General features: G+C 38.2%; 1 protein-coding gene across 2 annotated transcripts in view; it reads left to right on the forward strand.

Moving 5' to 3' along the window:
- The window catches only part of MAPKAPK2 (MAPK activated protein kinase 2), a 60940-nt gene extending 43488 nt beyond the window's left edge, over window positions 1–17452 (forward strand). The window contains exons 4-10 of one of the 2 annotated variants that reach the window (XM_063451138.1): window positions 4021–4100; window positions 8385–8511; window positions 9284–9359; window positions 9492–9616; window positions 14106–14191; window positions 16708–16788; window positions 16894–17452. In XM_063451138.1, coding sequence (XP_063307208.1) covers window positions 4021–4100; window positions 8385–8511; window positions 9284–9359; window positions 9492–9616; window positions 14106–14191; window positions 16708–16788; window positions 16894–17028 — 710 coding nt within the window. In that variant the 3' untranslated portion in view covers window positions 17029–17452. The remainder of the gene's footprint in view (window positions 1–4020; window positions 4101–8384; window positions 8512–9283; window positions 9360–9491; window positions 9617–14105; window positions 14192–16707; window positions 16789–16893) is intronic. The other variant, XM_063451148.1, reaches the window with a different exon arrangement.
- The last annotated feature ends 2682 nt before the right edge of the window (window positions 17453–20134 follow it).

A 20134-nucleotide genomic window follows, 5' to 3' on the forward strand; every position in this document is an offset into this window, starting at 1 on the left:
GTAAGTGTTACAGATTTTTCTATAATTGTGTTTTTTTTTTTTTTTGGGTGGGGAGACAAGTATACCCCAGTGGGAGAGAAAATCAAATTGCCTTATTACTGATTCCTATAATTTACAAACTTCTGTTTTTTTTTTTTTTTTTTTTGAGGATTTCACGTCGTATTTCTTTTTCTATGTTTTTAAAAATACCTCAGAACAATCCATAAAAACAATGCCTTGCTGGTACACCACACCGGTTAAGTTGAATCAAATGCAAAAAACTCCTACAGACACGTGCTGGAGGGGTTGCGGTCAGAGTGGAACGTACGTTCATATGTGATGGGAATGCCCGCGGATAGTCACATTCTGGAAACGGATACAAGACCTAGTAACTCAGGTCTTCTCGAGAGCTCCAGACCTAGATCTGTGGCTATTCCTGCTAAGCAGAACTATAGACTGTTGGTCTAAACATGAGCAAAAGCTAATTCACAAAATTACCCTGGTGGCCAGGAGAGCGATAGCCTAAGGATGGCTCAAACCAAACATACCATCTAGGTCAGGGGTGATAAGGCAGATCAAAGAAGTCCACCTGATGGATAACTTAACAGCTAGACTAAGAGGCACCTTGAAAACCTTCCAGAAGATCTGGGAACCGTGGGAAAACTCCAACCTGGCCAACCCAACATGAACAACCTCAAAAGTCCAACTGAATAGTAGGTCTTCTCCGAACCCCCCACCCCCTGCCCCCACCTTTTCTCCTTCTCTTTTCTATCTCTACATCTATCAGTAGAACCAAACCTACAGGTTCTATATAAAACAAAACTTCGACGCGCACACGATATTTCCTAGGACGGTCTCACAGGGTGAACAAATAACACGATTCACGAACCCAGTAATCTACCACGCAATAACCATCCCCACTGGCGATCAATGAGAATAGATTGCAGGAACGGTAGACAATAAGATCAAACGAACCTGGGAACCACCTATTGCTAAACCTAACGATCAGTTGACGCAGCAGACATATGTGCTTGGTAGTACCATGTTGTTTGAGCCAAAAACTGTAATCTGTTAATGTACACAAACGTATTATCAGTATCATAACACGTATGTAACCCTTGACGACCCATTATATATTACTCATGTCGATTACAAATAAAGAATTAAAAAAACAAACAAAAATACCTCGGATTTTGGAAGAATTTCCATAGAAGCTTGCTGGTTTTTCCAGTTTGAAGAGTGTGTGTGTAATTCTATTACGTCTGTTTGTGTAAAATGTTTTTTGGAATGCGGAGTAGAAAATAAATCTATGCCTTTTGTTAGTTGGTCATCTTATCTTTGAGCAGGAGTGCAAAGTATGATTAAACTATAGAGTGTAAGCTCGTTTGAGCAAGGTCCTCTTCAACCTATCGTTCCTGTAAGTTTTCTTGTAATTGTCCTATTTATAGTTAAATCCCCCTTCTCATAATATTGTAAAGCGCTACGGAATTTGTTGGCGCTATATAAATGGCGATAATAAACTTAGCCAATACGTGATTAGAAATGTTATGGGTAAGTTATGAAAAGCTCCTCTTGTATAGTAGTCAAAGAACAGCTATTTGAAGGACCACTCTAGGCACCCAGACCACTTCAGCTGAATGAAGTGGTCTGGGTGCCAGGGCCAGCTAGGGTTAACCCATTTTTTTTATAAACATAGCAGTTTCAGAGAAACTGCTATGTTTATAAATGGGTTAAGCCTTCCCCAAAATCCTCTAGTGGCTGTCTCATTGACGGCCGCTAGAGGCGCTTGCGTGATTCTCACTGTGAAAATCACAGTGAGAGCATGCAAGCGTCCATAGGAAAGCATTGTAAATGCTTTCCTATGCGACCGGCTGAATGCGCGCGCAGCTCTTGCCGCGCGTGCGCATTCAGCCGACGGGGCGGAACGGAGGAGGATCGGAGGCAGAGAGCTCCCCGCACAGCGCTGGAAAAAGGTAAGTTTTACCCCTTTTCCCCTTTCCAGAGCCGGGCGGGAGGGGGACCCTGAGGGTGGGGGCACCCTCAGGGCACTATAGTGCCAGGAAAACTAGTATGTTTTCCTGGCACTATAGTGGTCCTTTAAGGTCCATAGATGCTGTCATGGTGTTTAAAGGTTTTTCTTGTTTTGTTGAAAACCAGGAGTCTTTCTAGTACCCAAGATTTGTCCATTCTGCTTGAGAAGAGAGGTTTTCCTTATTTATTATCTGGTCAATATATTTATATGGGTTACTACGATTCTGCTGTGCAGAATCCGCATTTAAGGGACACTATAGGCACCCAGACCACTTCAGCTAATTGAAGTGGTCGGATTGCACTGTCCTTTTTGCATTTAATGTTGCAATGTTCAACATTACAGTTCCAGAGAAAATGCTGTGTTTACATTGCAGCTTTAAGTCTGCCTCCAGTGGCTGTCTCCAAATCGACAAAAGCTCCCCTGACGAAGGAGTGCGCTCTTGCACCATAATCGCTACAATAAGCTATAGAGGTTATAGTACATCGTTTCCCTTTAACACATGACGTCCTTCAGAGATATGCACGCACACTCGCAGGATGCAAACGGTAATGGTGATGAGTAGTTTATGAATGTACTTCTCTGTAGAACGTAGCATTCAAACGATGTAGAATTTTTTTTTTTTTTCATCCATGAACTGATTTCTTATCTGAAACATTTGAGTTCTGCACACTGCATGAGTTATTTGAAGATATAACTTTTTTTTTTTTCCAAGTTAGAAGCAATTTGGAAAGATTATTTTTCTTTTCTTTTTGTAATGTATGTCTATTATGTAATGACTTTAACATCTACTTTGTTGACCACGAACACATAGCTTGACCTTGTTTTATTTAACAGGTTTGTGACTGTTGTATCGATGCAAGCTTGATCAGCATTTTCAGTTGTGTGGTTTTAAACAAGTTATTTGTTCGAAACCATTTAAGCAGCAGACTGTGTGCATGGTGTAGCATGCCTGTGTACGGTCTTATAGCACAAGTGGAAGATGTTAGGTCTGCAAAGGGAGCTTCATCTAGGAAAACTGTGTTAGTCGGTTCTGTGGAAATCTGCATCAAAATGGGTTAATTAACCCCAATCCTTCTGAATGTTTTTGTTGCCTTTTAGGTATTATGGTTATATAGATTATTTGCTATTAAATTATGTTTAAAAAAATAAATATTTGCGCAGCAAGGGCATTTTGCTTTAACAAAGTGCACAGTAGCTTACTTCAGGTTGGATATGATTTTAATACGAATATAACAACAAATCTACTGTTGGAGGGTGTAGATGGCAGTCTTCCCACTGTTAACCAGGAAGATGGCTTGGATCCAGACCACTTTGCAATTTGTCAGGATAACTTTGGAAGGGATCCCAGCAATCTTAACTCCATTCTACGCAAGAGAGACATTTCCAGATCTGATGTAACAAGCTAGCAAAAAAAAACAAAAAACCACAGATCAAAACCCTTTAACATATGCCAAAAAAATAACAAAAACCTCATGCATTTGGCTAAGAAACCTCTAATGAGCACATGTGTAACAAATATTAAGATCATGGTTAAATGACAGTTTCACATTTTATGGTAGGCTAATGGAAAGCTGTCACGGTGTGTATATAGATTTCACCAGCAGTCACCTTAAAAGTACCCATTAACTCCTTCGCTGTTAGCCCTATTTAAGATTCCATCTGAAAATAAGTCAAGTGCGGCTAGCAGTTTGTGGCTATCTGTAACTGGAGAAGCCTGCATTCTTCACACTAAAACGTGGAAGTGGGCCTGTATTTGGATACAATGGCATGTATAATAAAAGTATATGGCATTGTGTCCTCTCATTATGGTTCCTTATGTTTTATTTGTATTGCCGTCCATTAAGCTAAAGTATTTAAAATAAATAAATAAATAAAATAGAAACATTATTTAAAGTGTCCCCTCTGATGTGGTGGTTTTGTTTTTAACCAGTAGGATTTACTAGAAAGACTGAAAAGTGAGATTGGCATGACAATGAGGTATTGACCTATTTTTGTTTTTGTCTCCACAGAAGCTTCAGACATTATGAAAAGTATCGGAGAGGCCATACAGTATCTACATTCAATTAATATCGCTCATAGAGATGTAAAGGTATGGTCATCCGGTAAACCAACAATCCTAACCCCTTCCCGACCGCGGATGTACAAGGCACGTCCGACAAAAAATGGTCGTTAACGACCTCGGACGTACCTGGTACTTCCGCGGCAAAAATGTCCCCCGGTCGAAGGGGTACTGCCAGAGACCCCAGCAGTCCCCCTGCAGCAGCTCTGGCCACCAGTGCCATGTGACCACCATGATCACATGGCCGCAATAAGAGTCTATGGAGCTGCCAGCGGGGAGACTGCCTGAGCTGTCAGACAGTCCCCCAGGCTGCTAAAAAGTAAAAAATATTAAAATAATAAATTAAATATTCTAAAATAATTAAGGCATTTTATAATATATTATACATATAATATGTATGATTGCATTATAAGTGTACTTTGAGATGTGTATATACACGTATATCTCAAAATACACTTGTAATGTAATCATATATATAATTTTTTTTTATTTAGCGCCAGCAAATTCCGTAGCGCTGTACAATTGGATTATATATGTATAATATGTTCTAAATGCTTTAATTAATTTATAATATATTGTACATATATAGGAAAAAAAGAGTGTGTGTTTTTATATATAACGTATATAGTGTGTGTGTGCGCGTGCAAGACACCTAATGATACATACTCTGCCCACCTCAATAATATGAGAGCCACACGAACCAAGAGTCATGCCGGCTCAGACGTCGCCCGGATTAACGAGGTCCACATCAGATGATGGAGAACCAGGGCAATCTGGCAACATAATTATTTTATTAATTATAATTTGAGGGACCTGCCTGACAACCCAGGCACAGTCCAGAGAACTTAATTCACAAGCCTTATATTTAACACTGTAACTTTCCAAAACACCATAAAACCTGTACGGGGGGGGGGGGGGGGGGTTTGTTATACTCTGGAGACTTTGCAGAACACAAATATGAGTGTTTAAAACAGTAAAACTTATCACAACAATGAAATCACCAGTAAAAGTTTTTGTGTAAAAAAAAAATACAATAGAAAAAAAAAACTAAATATGAATGTTAACTTTGGCAAGCGTTTGTGGCTAAGCGGCTACTACAAAAGACTTGGCATACTCCATTTTGAATACCCTGGGTTGTATAATTTTTTAAATGGTAGGGTTAATTTTCATTTATGGGCTGCCATACCATCTCAAAGGCAACATAGTCAATTATGTTTGACTGTAACTTTCCAAATCACCATAAAACCTATACTTGAGGAGTACTGTTTTACTCGTGAGACATTACTCTACACAAATATGAGCGTTTTAAAGTAGTAAAATGTATTCTACTGATATCATCGGTGAAATGGCAGTTTGTGTAAAAAAAAAAAAAAATGCAAAAAACACTTATATAAACGCTAATTTTGGCCAGGTTTTGTGACTAAGTGGCTGCTAAAAAAGACTGGACATACCCCATTTTGAATACCCTGCGTTGTTTTAAAGTTCTCCGTACATGTATTCTTAAATTGCTATGTGTCAAAAAAATCACTTATTTTTATTCTTTTAATTTGGCATAGATTAGTGGTAAAATGGTTGTACGAAAAGAGTCAAAATATCCCAAGTTTAATAACTTAGGTTGTCTCCTTTAAAAATAATAATAATAAAAAAAAATATTTATATATATATATATATTTATTCAGGCAAATATCAATGTTACAATGTAACTTTCGTTAATGTTGGGGGGAAAAATAAAAATGCTTTGGAAATAGCGAAGTGCTACTTGTACTTTTTGCCCTATAACTTGCAAAAGAAAAGCGAAGAACATGTTATAATTGGGTATTTCTAAACTCAGGACACAATTTAGAAACCATTTAGCATGGGTGTTTTTTGGCGGTTGTAGATGCGCAACAGATTTTGGGGGTCAAAGTTAGAAAAAAAGTGTTTTTTGTTTTATTTTATTTCACCTTAATTGACAATTTTTTTTTATATAGTAATTTATATGATATGATGAAAATAATGGTATATTTAGGAAGACCGTTTAATGGCGAGAAAAACAGTAAATGTTTATGTACAGTAAATGAGTAAGAGGAAAATTACAGCTAAACACTGCAGAAATGTAAAGACAGTTCTGGTCCTTAACGGTAAGAAAATTTAAAAACGGTCTTGTCACAAAGGGGTTAAAAGAAGGGCTCAGTGAGCCAGAATGTAACCTGTGTGACAATAAATTGCCCTTTTAACACTGCCTATGTCCAGGTCATGTCTGTATATAAATTGTGGAGGAATATGTCCACTCTGGATCATGGAGCCCTAGGAGAGTATTATTTTAATTTGGGCATGTGTTCTCTCTTTATCAGATAAACCAGGAACCAAAATTCCATGCATGCTAATCTTTGAATACTTTATAGCAATTATGCAGGTTAAAACAATACATTTATATAAATACCGTATATACTCGAGTATAAGCCGAGTTTTTCAGCACATTTTTTGTGCTGAAAAACCCAAACTCGGCTTATACTCGAGTCAGAGTCTGTATTATGGCAATTTGCATTGCCATAATACAGACTGGGGGGAGAGGGGTGCTGGCAGAGCTGTACTTACCTTTCCTGCAGCTCCTGTCAGCTCTCTCCTCCTCCGCGCCGTCCGTTCAGCACCTCGGTCAGCTCCCAGTGTAAGTCTCGCGAGAGCCGCGGCTCTCGCGAGACTTACACTGGGAGCTGACAGAGGGAGCTGAATGGACGGCGCGGAGGAGGAGAGAGCTGACAGGAGCTGCAGGAAAGGTAAGTACAGCTCTGCCAGCACCCCTCTCCCCCCACTGAACTACCAATGACACTGGACCACCAGGGAATGAGCCCCCCTCCCTGGCCAGCTAGCAAGCAGGGAGGGGGGACGAAAAAAAAAGCTGATTAAAAAAAAAAAATATATAATAATAAATAATAATAAAAAAAATAATAATATAAAAAAATAATAATAATAATAATTAATAATATATCAAATGCCCACCCCCACCAACACATACACAAACACACACTATATCACACACTCACACTGCACTCATACACACACACACTGCACTCATACACACACACACTGCACTCATACACACACACACTGCACTCATACACACACACACACTGCACTCATTCATACACACACACTGCACTCATACACACACACACACACACTGCACTCATACACACACACACACTGCACTCATACACACACACACACTGCACTCATACACACACACACACTGCACTCATACACACACACACACTGCACTCATACACACACACACACTGCACTCATACACACACACACACTGCACTCATACACACACACACACTGCACTCATACACACACACACACTGCACTCATACACACACACACTGCACTCATACACACACACACTGCACTCATACACACACACACACACACTGCACTCATACACACACACACACTGCACTCATACACACACACTGCATTAATTATATACACACACTGGAAATAAATATTCAATTAATATATACGCACACACACTGCAATCATACACACACGCACTGCACTCATATACACACACGCACTGCACTCACGCACTGCACTCACCCGCGCACTGCACTCATCCGCGCACTGCACTCATCCGCGCACTGCACTCATCCGCGCACTGCACTCATCCGCGCACTGCACTCATCCGCGCACTGCACTCATCCGCGCACTGCACTCATCCGCGCACTGCACTCATACGCACACTGCATTCATACACACACTGCACTCATACACACACACACACTGTAAATAAATATTCAATTAATATAATTTTTTAGGATCTAATTTTATTTAGAAATTTACCAGTAGCTGCTGCATTTCCCACCCTAGTCTTATACTCGAGTCAATACGTTTTCCCAGTTTTTTGGGGTAAAATTAGGGGCCTCGGCTTATATTCGGGTCGGCTTATACTCGAGTATATACGGTAAGTCTTCCCTCTGAATGTCCCTCTTCTGTGGCAGATACCCATGTGTTACTATAATAGAAATGCTCTTTAAAATGGCAAAGGTTTATGATGGATTTATACTAGTGAGGCTACACAGGACAACAAATGTAGACCAATAATTTACTGGCTTTTTATTCAATACTTGCTGTGGATTCTTCTGCCACTCTTTGAAAAGGAGTATAGAGAAAGGTGGCAAGGATGCAAAAACCACACAGTTTAACCCCACTGATTTTGTGGCTAATCTTCTTGTAAATATATTGTGTAGAAAATAGGAGAGCTACAGATTATAGTAACTAGATTTCTCTCATGGAAACTGCTGTGATCTAATAATGTTCTTTGTAATGCAGCCAGAAAATCTTCTGTACACATCAAAAAGACCAAATGCAGTGTTAAAGCTCACTGATTTCGGCTTTGCTAAGGAAACAACATCTCACAACTCACTGGCGACACCTTGTTACACACCTTATTATGTGGGTGAGTAAGTGGAGAATATGGGTATTTGCATGTTTTTTTAGATTTTTGTACAGATCTAGCCTGTTTTTATGTTGCCTTTTAAGAGATTTTTTTTCTGATGTTGTTATTATTATTATTATTATTATTATTATTATTATTATTATTGCCATTTATATAGCGCCAACAGATTCCGTAGCGCTTTACAATATTATGAGAGGGGATTTAACTATAAATAGGACAATTACAAATAAACTTACAGGAACAATAGGTTGAAGAGGACCCTGCTCAATCGAGCTTACATTCTAAATGTTAGTAGGTTCGTGTTTAAATACATATTTTGATGCACTCAAATAGGTGTCTTGTAACAATTAAAGGGCCCTGTCCTCCAAAAGTTGATGGCACGGTCATTTTCAGGTAGCCATAGAAATGGAATCCATGCAAACTAGTTATTGATGTGTTCTGTTCTAAAAAGTGAAGCCTAAATGTAATTTAGAAGTAGTCCCCAAGAGAACATACCTGCTGGTTTCCACTGCTTTGTCAAATGCCCCACTTTAGTATTTTAGACCATCTTTTTAGAACAAAACTGTTTGGTAAATTTCTCCCTATGTATTTTGTAGGCAAAATTTGACAGAAAAAAGTATGAATTAAAATACAAACATATATCTGAAAAATTACTACCCCAATTAATTTGCCTGACTCTTTAAAAGAGTCCTGTTTTGCATGTGAGCTATATTAACGGTGTTTTTTCTGTCTACGTTACCTAAAATTCATTGTGTTTATCTTTATCTTGTAGCACCAGAGGTTCTAGGACCAGAGAAATATGACAAGTCCTGTGATATGTGGTCACTTGGTGTCATAATGTATATTCTGTAAGTTCCAATATGTAAATGTCCGTATGCTGTGCTGTGAGGTATTGAGGGATTTATATAAGGGAGCAATACAATCTAGCCTTGATGGTTTTTTTGGGTTTTTTAACGTGACATTTTCTTACTCTGCCTTAGACTCTGTGGTTATCCTCCTTTTTACTCTAATCATGGATTGGCCATCTCCCCTGGAATGAAAAAGCGGATCCGTATGGGGCAGTATGAGTTTCCAAACCCAGAGTGGTCGGAAGTCTCCGATGAAGGTGAGATTGGAGGAGGTTATAATGCAAATAATGAAGTTTACATAAGTACTTCACAATGAAAATCAAATGTATCAATTTCTTATACTACCCACAAACTAACCTGTTGATTTTACAAAAATTATAGGGAGGAGTTAACCGAAATACTGGAGTCAGTTTAATCAATTTTATTAATACCGATGGACTTTCAGATATAACTCCCATATGTATGCAGTGTGAATTGGTTCAAAAAATATCTAGAACTGTAGAGAAGAAAAATAATTTGGAAAGGCGATCTTATTTTACATTGGCTTGTATGTGCCTAGTTTTAAAGGGACACTATTGTCACCAGTACCACAACAGCTTAATGTAATAGTTCTGTTTTTCTATAACCTATCCCTGCAGGCATTTCAATGTAAATGTTTCATTTTTAGAGAAGAGGCAGTGTATATACATTGGTCCCTAGTAAGCACCTCTAGTGACTCAGACGGCCACTAGAGGTGCTTCCTAGTCTAGAGATTAGATGCTGATTGGCGCAACGCTGCATTTTGCAGCACATGCACAATAGCCGGGGGAACTATATTTGATTGGCTGAGATCATCCAGGTTGATGATCTCCACCACGGAGGTGGAGCCTGGAGGGCCAGCAGCGGCAAGACAGGCACAGCATTGGAGAAAAGGTGAGTAAAATCACCTTTTCTATGCGATCGGAGTGGATCGGAGTACACCCACAAAAAATTGAAGCTATAGAATTATGAAAACTATTAGGGAAAGACCCAACAAAAGTACAGAGCTATCGACCAATATCATTAATAAATGTAGATGTAAAGATATTCTCTTCTATTTTGGCTAGTAGATTAAAAGAAGTAATAAATCAAATCATTCATCCTGACCAAACAGAGTTCGTCCCAGATAGAATGTCAAGCAATAACATCAGACGTCTGATAGATGCACTAGATACATCAAAGCGTAAAAAAAGTCCCATGCTGATCCTGTCTTTAGATGCCGAGAAAGCCTTTGACAGGGTCAGCTGGGACTTTATGAAGCTTACTTTAGAAGAAATAGGCATACAGGGATGGTTGTTTGACGCAATCTTGGCGCTATATAAAGATCCAATGGCGAGAACAATTGGCCCAGGCATATGCGCAGACTGGTTCAAATTGAACAACGGAACCAGACAAGGTTGTCCACGGTCTCCCCTATTGTTTATATTGACAATAGAAGTACTAGCTAACAGAATCAGAAATAATGAAAACATCAAGGGATATACAGTAGGACAGAAAGAATTGAAAATTTAATTTAATAGAAGTACTAGCTAACAGAATCAGAAATAATGAAAACATCAAGGGATATACAGTAGGACAGAAAGAATTGAAAATTTACCTTTATGCTGATGATACCATTCTTTTTCTAAATAATCCGTCAACATCAATAGTAAATGCAATGGCGGAAATTGAAATGTATAGTTCAGTATCAAATTACAAATTGAATAAAACAAAATCAATAGCTATATACAATAATATGTCAAGTCAAGAAATAGATCTTTACCAAAAAACTTATAACTTTATAAAAGCAAAAACGTTCTCATATTTAGGAATAAAAATAAGTAGAAATCCAAAAAATATTATGCGAACAAACTTTATGGACCTCTTAAAAGAAACTAATAAGAATTTGAAAGAATGGAGAAAAATAGAAGTATCTTGGGGAGGAAGAATTAATATCTTGAAATCATACGTCCTGCCAAAATGGATTTACATTTTTAGAATGCTCCCTTTAAGCATCCCGAATGAATGGCTGACAATGATCAATACTTCCTTTTCTAGTTTCGTATGGCAAGGGAAGAAACCTAGAATTAAAAATGGAATATTATCAAAAGGACTAAAGAAGGGAGGTTTGGGATATCCAAACATAAGAAAATATTATGAAGCAGGGATCATAATGCATGTTATGACTACCCAGATAATTCAAAATAAAGAGGAAATATGGTGGTGGTCAGAAACAGAATCAAGTCAATTAAGCGACTCCCTAAACCTAGTCTGGAAGAATAAAGACAACTTTTTAGATCATATATTCTAGGCCAGATTATTCCAGTCTGGCAAAAGATAAGGAAGAACATTGATTTAACCAATAAAATATTTGATTTTCAAAGAATAGACATAATAGAAGCAAGTATAGAGAATATCTCCTTAAAAACATGGAAGGAAAAGGGAATAAATACAATAAAAGAACTGATTAAGGAGGGCAAAATTAAACCCTATAAAATACTGATAGAAGAGTTTAAGGTTCCTGTTAATGAAGTATATACCTATCTTAGAGTAAAACACTTTCTGGAGAAAGTTGAGATAGTAAAAGATGGTAAGATGTATGATATTTTAAAACCAATTTTATATCAGAACAAAATAAAGCAAATGTTCTCTAGGTGTGTCAGAATGTTGGAACAAATGGAGGACTTAGCCCTCCCCAACGTTATAAAAAAAATGGAATATGGAACTAAAAATAAATATAGAAGTAAATGAATGGTTATCCAATATACAAAAAATCAGTAAATCTGTCCACTCCTTTGTATTAATAGAAACACACTTTAAGCTAGTTTACAAATGGTATATGACGCCAACCAAAATAGTTAAATTTGATACATCCAAGGATGTGAAATGTTGGAGGTGCAGAGAGGAAAAAGGAGACTACATTCATATGTGGTGGTCCTGTAGACAAGTGATTGCTGTATGGCAGTGGGCTCAATTTATCATCCACACACTTTGTGGTGTTGAAATACCTTTAAAACCAGAAACAATGTTATTACATTATCAATGGCCAAAATTAAATAAAATAAATCAATTTTTAATTATTCATTGCTTAATAGCATGTAAAATAATAGCTAGAAATTGGAAGGGAAATACCGTCTTTAATATAAAGTTGATAATAATACAGATGATCTATCAAATTAAGATGGAAAAGGATCACTGCAGGACTCTGGATGATAATTTGAGCCTATGGTCAACTTGGGAAGAAAAACTAATACAAATGTAAAGGTAATAAGATTACCATCTGAAAAAAGTAATAGAAATTGGAAGTATGATGAGCTCTCGTGAGGGAGGGGGGAAGTCTTTGTGTCTATGTGTATGAATTTTTTTTATATATATATTGTGTATGAATGTTTTTATGTACTTTTTTGTAAAAGATTTATGGTGATAAACCCAATAAAAAGATTATAAAAAAAAAATGAAAACTATTAGAAATGCAAAAAGTAAACCTGGATATTCCACACAATTAAACAGCTGTCGCATAACCCATTAATTGTTTCATTGTATTACGGTATTTCTACATATAACCTAAAAAAGGTTATTTTGAGGCTTTTAGGCATTGCCTTTGTTTTCTCTTTAATGCAGTGCAGCTATTTATGCATTGATTCAATTGACTCTGGTCTTGTGATCCCAAAAGTTCAATCTTTACGTTTTGTAAAAAGAAAACAAAAAATGTAAACCATGTTTTTGATATAATTTGCATCTTCTCAGTCATTGGGTTAAAAAACCCAAAACACAAATATGACCAAATGGAATAAAGAGAAAGCAAGGACTGGCACTTTAAAACTCTGTATGTAGTGTGTGTGTGTGTATATGTATATGTATATATATGTGTGTGTGTGTGTGTGTGTGTGTGTGTGTATATATATATATATATATATATATATATACTTTTAGCTGTATGAGACATTTCACTGGTACTTTATGTGTATCGTATGTGACAATATTTCACACATTTAAGGCTTTCTTGAAATGTTCTAAAACCAAAACCTAGAAAACCTGCATGGTTAAGATGGAGGATATTGTACTTGCACAATTTTGAGGTGTTTGCCGTAATTAACTTGCTGAAGAATGAGAGTGTCATGCTTGTCGAGATCCTTATTGAATACCATGCTTATGAATTGCGCAGAGAGAGATGGGTGCATGTAATATAATTTTAAAGATTTTCTTTTTTTTAAATATACAGTGGTATTTCCTATGTTTTTCATGTCCTGTTGCAGGTCTGCTTTGTTTGTGTCTCTGCCATTGTTTAAAGGATCACTCCAAGCACCATAACCACTACCGCCTGCTCTAGTGTTTATGGAACCAGGATTGCCCTGATGATCTCTTTGTACTCTGTTAAATGGTTCTAGAGTGGTTATTATAAATTCAGTTTTCATCTGTAGAAGAAGCCAGATGACTCGATTCTGCTGGCATAGCCATATAGTGGACTACACTAATTGGCTAAGAAAACTGAGCGGATTCTTTCGGCCTATGAGCGCCTTCTTGCATGGTCCTGCTTAACCCAGTGCAACTTACTAGCTAACCTGCAAGTAGAAACCAGGGGCTGTGGCCATGGGCGCATCCAGCAGTACCTCGGGAAATGTCAAACTGTTCTAAACTGGTTTGACAAATTACACTGGGATGCTGCATGGCCACTCCTGGCATTATAACCAGTGAGCTTCTTTATATTGCATCATCACCTACTAAACTTTTTTTTTTTTACCTCTGTAGTGAAGCAGCTGATTAGAAATCTCCTGAAGACTGATCCAACTCAGAGGATGAGCATCACAGAATTCATGAACCACCCATGGATAATGGTAAGTTATGCAACAAGGAGCAGATACATTTTTCCGTTATCAATATACAAAATACTATTTTCCAAAGGGGTATTTATAAAAAAAAAAGTTTGATAGTGGGCAGTAGTTGTTCTTAAGTTCTGTTCTCAACCTGTATGAATCACAGAAAGTAAAACCCTGCCAGGATTCCTTGTGACTTTTGACCTGGATGAATTCAGCACTAAAGGCATCTAGAGATTCTAGCGTAACTCAATTTGATGAAACTCAATTTTGCAGCAGCTCCATTTTGAGTAGTTTCTCCACATCTACTGAGCTGAAATCTCATAGATATATACTGACCCGATCATTATTTATATATGTGTGTGTGTGTGTGTGTGTGTGTGTATATATGTGTGTGTGTGTGTGTGTGTATATATATATATTTTGATCGAGTCAGCCGTGGTGAAACTAGCACTGCGATGGAGAAAAGGTAAGTAAAGCTCACTTTTTTTTCGGAGTGGAGCCAGAGAAATAAATGGTAAACTGGTAACTTTTTTTTTTTTTTTTTTAGGAACCTACTTGTATTCCTAACATTGTATAGTGTTCTTTGAATTGCAATTCAATTATGATGAATGGGGTTTCTGGACACAGTATTATCCAGATAGCTTAACCCCAAAATCTCTAAGCCCATGACCGATCGCTCTGCACTTCCACTCGGTGTACAAGGGATTCAGTATATAAGCCTTGCACTTCCCACCACTGGATCAGTCAGCTGATGCTCTCAGTGTATCAGTAGCTCCCCACTTAAAGGGAAACTCCAGTGCCAGAAAAACGATCCGTTTTCCTGGCACTTGAGGGTCCCTCTCCCTCCCACCCCCCAATCCCCGGTTACTGAAGGGGTGAAAAACCCCTTCAGTGACTTACCTGGGACAGCGGCGATGTCCCTCGCCGCTGTCTCCGCCTCCGCCTCCGCGACGCTCCTCCTTGTGATTACGTCGGCCGGTGGGCGAGACTAATCTCGCCCACCGGCCGAGGAGACCTAATGCGCATGCGCGGAAATGCCGCGCATGCGCATTAAGTCTCCCCATAGGAAAGCATTGAAAAATCATTTCAATGCTTTCCTATGGGGTTTTGAGCGACGCTGGAGGTCCTCACACAGCGTGAGGACGTCCAGCGACGCTCTAGCACAGGAAACCTGTGCTAGAAACTAGGAAGTGACCTCTAGTGGCTGTCTAGTAGACAGCCACTAGAGGTGGAGTTAACCCTGCAATGTAATTATTGCAGTTTATGAAAAACTGCAATAATTACACTTGCAGGGTTAAGGGTAGTGGGAGTTGGCACCCAGACCACTCCAATGAGCAGAAGTGGTCTGGGTGCCTGGAGTGTCCCTTTAATAACATGAGTGAAAAGGTACATATCATTTATTTTTGTATTTTTTTTTTTTTTTTTAACTCTCCTGTTTCAATAATGCACTACTGATGGACTGAGAGCATCAGTTGATTATGGAAATCACAGACATTAAGTGGAAGTGCAGGGGGAGATTTGATCCGGTGCCGCCTTACAAACTTTCCAGTTAAACAGTGTGTTAACAATTTAACTACTTCAGGTAAAACTGCGCCTGGGAACTCATTGCACTAGAACAGGGGTAGGCAACCTAGGGCACATGTGCCATGCACGGCACTCAAGGTGTCTTTGCACGGCACTCAAGGCTGCCAGAGCCAAACGGGGTCTGGCCTATCAGGAGTCCCAGTGAAACTTCAGATATCTGCTAATACGACAAGGTGATGAAGGACAATCCTCAATTTATACATTGCAGCACATAGAGGAAGTGATCTCAGATCACGGGAATCCACACTGTAGTAGAGCAGCCCGCAGCTCCTGTCCTTGAGCTGTACCTGGCCAGCTTGGTTCCAACTGGAACCCAAGGAAGCCACCCACACTGCTAGATATACACAGAAATGCAGAATAACTCTCCCCTCATACACAAAATACGAACAGCCCCCCGCCTGCCCCCCTCTTCCCCCCCCCCCCCCACACACAAAATGTAATCCTCGCAAACTCAACACCACCAACAATCCGCATACATGCAATATCCCAAACAGCCCCACACATACACACAATATGACATCCATCAACACACGCAATTCCACAAGCAACCCTCATACATAGGTATCATACACACCACAAACTACTTGTGAACATATACAATATAACCACTCATATATGCATGATACAAAGCAACTGCAGAATAAATAACACGAGCAGAATATGGCAACACCTCAATAAAAAAAAAAAAAATAGGACCGGCACGCTATGGAACATCACAATCGACACTGTGCTGCTAAAAGGTTGCCTACCCCTGCACTAGAACAACTCCTTTAAACGAGGTTACTGTGCCCAGAGTGTCCCTTTAAAGCATTTCCAAGTATTGCATTAACAATTAAGATTGACCCCATGCTTGTAGGTGGTTTTGAACTGTTTTGGATTTATTGGAATTTGTAATATAAGTTACTAGAGTAAAGGAAAACGGTTTACTAATTCTTCATTGTCAAATTCAGCAGTCCATGCAGGTGCCACCTACTCCTCTTCACACCAGCCGTGTCTTGAAGGAAGAGAAAGATTTGTGGGAAGATGTTAAGGTTAGTTTTGTCCCTTTTCCAATCTCTCTTCTATGGTGTCCTTGTCTTAAAGCTTTGATTCACTCTCTTTCATGCTCTCATTTCTTTGCTTTCTCAATCTTGCAGGAGGAGATGACCAGTGCCCTCGCTACCATGCGAGTAGACTATGAACAGATCAAGATAAAGAAGATTGAAGACTCTTCCAACCCTCTCCTGCAAAAGAGGCGAAAGAAAATAAGCCCTGATGTTGCCACTCACTGATCTTGCTCTTCTCTTCCTTTTGTAACAAATGGTGCCAATCATGCCAGCTCAGTGTTAACTGTACACGCGGCTTGTAAATGCCACACTAATGAGAGAGCAGAGGAATGGGTCTCTTGGACGGGTTTCCAGAATGGGACTTAAGATTTTTGTGCTTCTGTACGTCATGTTTAGTCTGGAAGGTTTTATGTTAATTTTGTACTTTTTTTTTTTCTTCATATCCTTTAAAGATTTAATTGTCTCTCTCTTTTTTTTTTTTTTCCAATTTTAGAGGATATTCGCAATATATTTTATATGTAAAGTATTTTTAAAAATGGCACACACTTGCGGCATACCCAAAAGGGGAATTTGATCTACACTGCAATATTCCTTACATTTTACTACTAATACACCGTGGTACAACATGCATGTGCCATTTGTACATGCATATCTATGTATTATTCTATACATGCCATCCCCTTTTTTTATCGGTGGAATGGACAGTCACAAAGTAATAAACAGTGGTACTGCATATTACTTATTATATGGAATATTACCACTACATGTGTTAAGAGCACATGCTGTGCATGATACCCCACTGTCTCAAGGGAACAAACTGAATCTCTTACTCCAAAGACTAGTGTGTGTGGCCATCTGAGTTTTAATATTGTGCGGTGAGTGGCTCCATTGATGTTATGTTAGCTATATGGCAAATTCACCCTCTTTTTAGGATCTGTTGTAAATATAGCAAATTTAAAAGCCTGCTTCTAACCTCCTGAAAGCTTGTCATGCTGGGTTACAAGCCTGTTTTATTGTCACTTTTTCAGTGTTCATATGTACATTTTATTTTCCTTCTCTTTTGTGCCTGAATATTCATCAAGTTGCCTTAAATGCAACCAAATAATGACCCTATACTGTTGTTTTTTATTTTCCCTCAATTTATTTTAGGATACATATACCAAGGATAATCATGCATACCTCTTGGAACCTTTTGACCGTTTTAACAGTCCGTTCTCAAGCCTGAAAATTATGTATTCTAAATTTAAGGTCTATAAAATATGCATGGCAAATGACAACCTGATCAACTGATCGTGATTTATTTTTGGCGATCTGGTTGTGATGATGATGATGCTGCTGTAGTTGAGTTTTTTTTTTTTTTTTTTTTTTATATATTTCAATTATTGTACAAAGTGAGAAGAAAAGAAAATAACTGATTGGGTTTGGACTCTTTCCTTTCTTGCTGTAATTATGGCACGTTCTTATAAGGAAGAAAAAAAAATCACTACTTTTCAAATTTATTTTTTTTTCCTGCTTTTTTAAAAATGTTTTTGGGAGGAAGTGGGGGACAAAATCTTTAAAACATTTTTTTTGATTTTCTGTAGTAGCTTCTGTACATAGAGCAATACTTATCTGCCCCACAATGCACTCTGATTTAAAAAAAAAAAAAAACATAACAAACAAAACCTCTGTGATTAGTACAAAAGGATTTACAATAGTTACCATGACCAGCCAATTTTTTTTTCTCATTTTGCTGGTATAAAGAGTGCAAAGAAACAAGGGAGGGTCTATTTTTATAATTCTGACTGCTTTTTGATTACCCTTTTTAAAATCGGTTATTCTTTTCTTTGCTCCGTAAGAGTTAAACACTCCTGCAAGCAATATATCTTTTGGAATTGTTGTAAAATTATAATTTTCTATGATCAGATTGTTTTACTAAACTGTTTAATATTTGGAAAATCTTGCTGTCTTGTTTTAATGAAATTTTGAGCACATTCAAATCTCAGTGTGTATGGGGCAGTGCATGATGTGGAAGGATTGACAAGATGGTATCTATTAATTAGAATTGAATTACATAAAGACTTAACCAATTATGCTCATTGCTAGGAACCTTTGTGTGAACCTTTTAGAAAAGAATATGGGCAGGCATACGCAAAAGAGACTCCTACCATGCCTTTAGCCCAGAGGTGACCACACAGAAGTAGAGAAAATAGAACTGATCACTGGTATGAGGTGCACAACAAATTTCATTGGAGAATATACCGCAATGTTTGTCTTATGTAAAGGCTCTCTTACAGGATTATTTACTAAGAGGGGAAAATCAAGGTGAATGTAAAATTTAAGGCCAGAGTAGCTGCACTGAAAACATACTTGACTTGGAGAATTTTAGAGTCTGGCTATTTTGACCTTAAATTTCCAATTCACATGGATTAAAAAAATAAATAAATCAATAAAAATTGATCGTTCTAGTCTGGCCAAAAAGGTTCTTTCACGAACATCTCCTATGAACATCTATCTAAACACCAGCAGCCATGTGTGCTTCTAAATGACTAAGCCTTTACATCAATCTGGGCTCTCTTATGTGACACTGTGTGTCTGAATAGCAGGTCTTGGGTAGTAAGGAACGTTGCAGGACAGGCATAGGCAACCATCTGCATTCCAGGTGTTTAATTTTTTTAACTACACCTCCAATAATGCTTTGCCAGCATTATGGGGGATATAGTCCACAACATCTGGAGTGCCAAAGGTTGCCTATCCCTGTTCTAGGAGATAGAAAAATAGCTATAACCGGTTTCCTGTCTTGTGGTTAATCCATCCAGCAATTTTTTATTTAATTTTTTTCTCTGTTTTCAGTGACCGTAATCCACAAAATAAACAGTGACAGGCACACACTATCAAAAGACATAAAATATATAATGCAATAAACATTTTCCAGGTGTGTAGTAACATAACATCACAGGAAAACCATATAAGGTGCCCCATTAAGTGTTCCATTCTGCAATGACAACAGGACCAGCTATCAGCATATATATATATATATATATATATATATATATATATATATATATTATATACATTTAATATCAGAATAAAATGGTACGTAAGCAGAAACATTGGTTCGAGAATATGTTGCAATGTAAAAACTAGACCTCTCACACACAGCACGCACTGTGTGCTCAGCTGTGCCATTATCCTGATGTAGAGCAGAGGGAAAGGAAGAGAAGGAAAAAGGTCTGTCCTGTGGCTATGATGTGTGAAGAGAGAACGGAGGAGATCTAATTCTCGGTGTGGGGAATCCATTCTGGGAGGCCTGGGAACTGCCAATAGGAAAGGGAGTACACGGCGGTCAACC

This window comes from Pelobates fuscus, chromosome 1 (genome assembly GCF_036172605.1).
Source record: "Pelobates fuscus isolate aPelFus1 chromosome 1, aPelFus1.pri, whole genome shotgun sequence".
NCBI lineage: Eukaryota > Metazoa > Chordata > Amphibia > Anura > Pelobatidae > Pelobates > Pelobates fuscus.